Source organism: Fukomys damarensis, unplaced genomic scaffold (assembly GCF_012274545.1).
Source record: "Fukomys damarensis isolate Sample0158 unplaced genomic scaffold, DMR_v1.0_HiC HiC_scaffold_19, whole genome shotgun sequence".
Lineage (NCBI taxonomy): Eukaryota > Metazoa > Chordata > Mammalia > Rodentia > Bathyergidae > Fukomys > Fukomys damarensis.
This window is the reverse complement of record NW_022900931.1, coordinates 46,795,084-46,799,766: the sequence shown is the minus strand read 5'-3', so window position 1 is coordinate 46,799,766 and position 4,683 is coordinate 46,795,084. Positions and strand designations below refer to the sequence as shown.

Below are 4,683 nucleotides of genomic sequence, written 5' to 3'. Positions count from 1 at the left end.
ATATGTCTCTCTCTCTCTCTCTCTCTCTCTCTCTCTCTCTCTCTCTCTCTCTTTTTGGGGGGGTAGTAGGAATCAAACTCAGGTCCCTGTGCTTGCCAGGCAGGCACTGCACCTCTGAGCTATATCCCAATTTTTTTTTTTAATAAAAGGATGCACTAACTGAATTCTAATCAATCAAAGTAGCTTCTCACCCTAAAGAATTCCATTCTCACAGTGTAATGAAAAAAGTTGTGCTCATTAATTATATTTTGAATTTTGACAAAGTTTTATGGAAAAATATCTTCTCTCATATAAGTATCTACAAAGTATCTTTGAACTTTCTAGTTGACCTGCAAACCTTAAAATACTTACTGTCCAGCCTGAACAGAAAAGAATTGCTGACCTCTGGTTTGTAACCCACAAATACAACCCAGAGACGCCTCTTGCTTGTCTCTGGGGCCTCCCAACCTTTTACTATCTCCAACATTCTCAGTGTCTCTCCAATGATCACAATCTGATATCAGTCCAAATATACATAGAGTCTAGAAGGCAAGTTCAAATGTTAAAGGAGTGTGTTAGAGAAGAGAAGAACTTACCTGGTTTGCACTGTAGTTCGTGGCCATGATCCTGTGCTGTTTACACTTGTTGCCTGGCAACAGCAGAAGGCGGTCCTTCTGGGTCTACCTCCCAATCAGCAGAAGGTGGCTCCCTATTTCTTCCTTGGCTCATTACAGCTTCCATCCTTTTTCTCTAAGACTCGAGCGTCTTTTTATTTTAGAGATGTGAGGGATTGCATAAACATGAGAAAATTAGCTGAGTAGTGCCTTTCTCCTTTTTTTCTAGCATAACTTACTTTCGTTTCAAACTCCCAAGTTGTCCTTGACTCTCATCTTTAACCACTTAAACTGTAGAATCCCGAGGGTCGTTTTCACTGGGCAATGTGTCCTAATGTACCACAGACTGGAGAGCCAGAAACAGGAGCTCTTGTTCATTCAGCATGGGGACGTAGGAGCTCTATGGCCTTAAGGAACTGGTTTCACTTGAGTTAGTAGCATCTGACTCATTTGCTGTGGAAATAAAGAGCCTGCTTTTACAGGGTAATTGAGATAAAGTGTCTAGATAGTGTCATAGCATAGCAATAGAACACTGGCAGTTAGGGGAGGGTATAACTTGATTGGCTTTGGGATCCATGCTGGTGGACTGTAGCACAAGGCATGGCCTGGGGTGTCATCTATGTCTGGTCCCTTGTCCTTTCCTCTGTCTTATCCCTCACCTCTTCCTTTCCAGTTCCCTTGCACTGTCTCGGAGCTGTTAGGAGGTGACCTCCATCATGATGTTTCTGCCTTCTAGCTGCCTATGGGCTGAATCCCCCCAAATCACAAGCTAAATTAAACCTCTCCATTTAAGTTTGGGTGTTTGGGATTGTATGTCAGAGGGCAGAAAGCTAATACAACTGGTAAAATATTGTTTATAGGTCCCAATATTTTATTTTCTCAGAATAACAAAGGAACAGTATCTAAAAAGTGATTCAAGTTTGTTCCCGGGAGGAAAACTATATCCTGTCCTTGGTCCTTAAATGATTCCTCTCTCCATCATCTTCTAGAATCGCAGAGCCTTGGGACACAGTGTTGGCTGCTGGTAAGGTGAGGTGGGGTGGGGATGGCGAGATAAACCGAGAGGAAAGCAGCACGTTTACAGTGACGTGGATGTGCCAGGACCCAAGCCTAATATCAGCAGGACCGGGCAATCTCTCTCTGATTCATCCAAAGCATTATAATGCCTATTTCCTGAGGCAGTAAGGACAATTAACAAAGTGGAACTGCTTTGTCAATTATAAGGTGTCAAAAGGAAAATACTAAGAAATAAGGTTGTAGCTGGGCAGGTGGTCCCTACCTATAATCCCAGCTCTCTGGGAGGCTGAGGCAGGAGGATCACAAATTTAAGCCCAGCTTAGGCAACTTAGTGTCACCTTATCTCAAGATTAGAAGGTGGGGGGAGAGAAAAGGAAGGAAAGGAGAAGGGGAGAGAGGGAAGATGGAAGGGTAAAAAAGAGGAAGGAAGGCAGGTGGAGGGAGACCTGGAGATGTAGCTCAACATAAAGGCTTTGGGTTCAGTCCCCAATAACACAAAAAAAAAATTGGGCAAAAAAAAAAATGATACTAAGAGATAGCTGGAGTAACAGGTATACACCACCACACCTGGTTTTAACCTAAGAGGCTATTTTTTTTTGTTGGGGGGGGTACCAGGAATTGTTAACCTTCTAATAAAATGTATTAGTCACTTTCCTGTGGCTGCAACAAAATACCTGACACCTGCAACTTAAAGAAAGAAACTTATTTTGGCTTACAGTTTCAGTGTGTTCTATTGATGGCTGGCAGAACTACATGGCAGGGAAAGCTGTTCACCATATGGTGGCCTGGAGCAGAGAGAAAAGGGAGGAGCCAGGGACAAGAGCATAGCCTTCTGGGTTGCACCACCTCCTGTCAGACCCCACTGCTACAGGAACAGCACGTTTAGGGCCCCCATGATCCAAATACCCTTTGCATCCTGCAACTCTAGAGGGCATTTTAGGTCTAGAACACGACATAAAAGGTATTGAATTTTAGCCTTTCTTCAAATGAAGTGGTTGATTTCAGGTGACTAGCATCAGATTTAATTCTTCCAAAGTTCGAAGGGCTCATTAAGGTCCCATCTCAAAAATGAGCCTTGACATGTTTTCATCACTTGCTTCTGATGCCTCAAGTTGGACCACTAGGAAATCTTTAGTGTAGGTTGTGATTACCACCATGGAAGTGCACTCTACCGTCCATTTATAGGCCGTGTATCCACTGGACCTAAGCGAAGCAACCACAGCAGAAGTCCTGGAGTCATATTGCCTAGGAAATGCTGGCTCTACCTTAAATGGGAGAACGTGAACAAGTTAATCTTTCTGGGCCCTTTATATGTGAAATGAAGATAATCTTTTTGAGCTTTAAATATATACAAAACACCTACTATGGTGCCTGATATATTGTGAGTGCTCAATAATTTTAGCATTGTTATTGACTTGTGATGGTCTGGTAAGAAAAACCTATTCAGTTTGCCTGAGGCGGGGGTGTTATAAAGTTATGGGAGGACTTCACATTCCAAAAGTAGTACGCTTTGGGCCTGAAAAGATACAAAGAAAGATCTGGTAGGTGGCCTTTCTTTTTTTCAATCATCTCCTTTTCACTGCAGTCATTTTTTTTTTTTTGTACCAGGGATCAAACTTGGGTCCTTGTGCTTGCAAGGTAGGCGGTGGCACCAGTGAGCTAAATCCCCGGCTCACACTGCGGTCATTCTCATTGCTCTGCAAGCCAGCCAAGATGATTGGCTCCCAAGTTGAGCACCACTGAGCTGTGACAATCCAGAGAGTCTGACTAATAGGAGAGAATAGAAAGAACAAAGTTTTCCTGCTCTTTCTTGTTCTGACTTAGAAGTCTTTAAAATAATAATCATGATAAGAGCCAGGCGTGGTGTCAGACACCTGTAATTCTAGCACTTGGGAGGCTGAGGCAGGAGGATCACTATGAGTTCGAGGCCAGCCTGGAGTTCACAGCGAGATTATGTCTCCAAAAAAAAAATTATGAAGTCGAGGGTGTGTGCGTATTGAAAGATGTTTCCAAGTTGCCTTCCACAGAGGTTTTCCTGCCCAGCCATGTAGTTCTCTGGCAGACCTCGAAGCCTTGTTAGATTGATTCATGCCCCAACTTTTCTGCTTTCATCCCGCACAACTTCCCAGATATTAAAAACACTAACTATGCTAGCTTGTCTAACAAACTTTTGTGAATTCAAATTTTTGTATTGTTAGATAAACTTCCATAGTGCTTTCTAATATGTAAGAGCCAAAGGTTACCAACTCAAACTTTTTTGCGGGGGGTTACCAAGGATCAAACTCAGAACCTTGTACTTGGGAGGCAGGTGGCAGCTGCACTGAGCTGAATCCCTGGCCCACAACTCAAACTTTTAATGTGCTTTGCTTCTCACGGCACATTTTTAAACCAGAAAAATGACGAGTACCTATTAATAAAGACTCAGACGTCTCTTGCACAGTTTGACCTCCTGGGTAACTGCCCACAAGAAAGCCATCAGCTCTCCAGGTTTCTTCCCAGGGCTCCTATGAGGTGCCCTGCCTGGTACCTCCCAGTGTGTGGGGCAGTGATCCGTGCTGGGTTGGGGACCTGGCTTTTGTCTTTTTCTTGGATGCAATCTCATCCAACCAAGCTGCTGGCTCAATTCTGAACTATTCATACACCTGGCTTTTGTAATTTCCTCATCGGATCTGAAACCACAGTGCTGTACACGGTCAGCCTGGGAGAGATGCGTGGCTAAAAATATAAAAGTTCTCTTTAAACAGCTAAGCTCATTTTCTTTCCTGAGACTAAGGCTCCCTCTAACGGAGATTGCTGTTACATCTCCCTGCAGCCCTTAGGTAACGCAAAAGAATTCTATTTTTTCAGTGCTTTTTCAAAATTAGTGTGTATTCATTTTACAAATACTGGATTTCAATGTGTATATTTTGGTGATATCCCTACCCTATTACCCTCCATAATAGTCCCATCCCCCTATTCCCTTTTATCTCATTATAATCTTCCTACTTTAAAAAAATTGTCATTTTTAAACTGATGCATAGAAATTGTACATATTAATGGCGTACCATGTGATGTTCTCATACATACATATGAG

At 42.9% G+C, this 4,683-nt stretch overlaps 1 protein-coding gene across 2 annotated transcripts in view; it reads right to left on the bottom strand.

Annotated features, from left to right (window-relative positions):
• Cfap126 (cilia and flagella associated protein 126) overlaps positions 1 to 666 on the bottom strand; it is a 3,070-nt gene extending 2,404 nt beyond the window's left edge. Inside the window, exon 1 of one of the 2 annotated variants that reach the window (XM_010616587.3) lies at positions 576 to 666. In XM_010616587.3, coding sequence (XP_010614889.1) covers positions 576 to 602 — 27 coding nt within the window. In that variant the 5' untranslated portion in view covers positions 603 to 666. The remainder of the gene's footprint in view (positions 1 to 575) is intronic. The other variant, XM_010616588.3, reaches the window with a different exon arrangement.
• Positions 667 to 4,683: the final 4,017 nt, after the last annotated feature.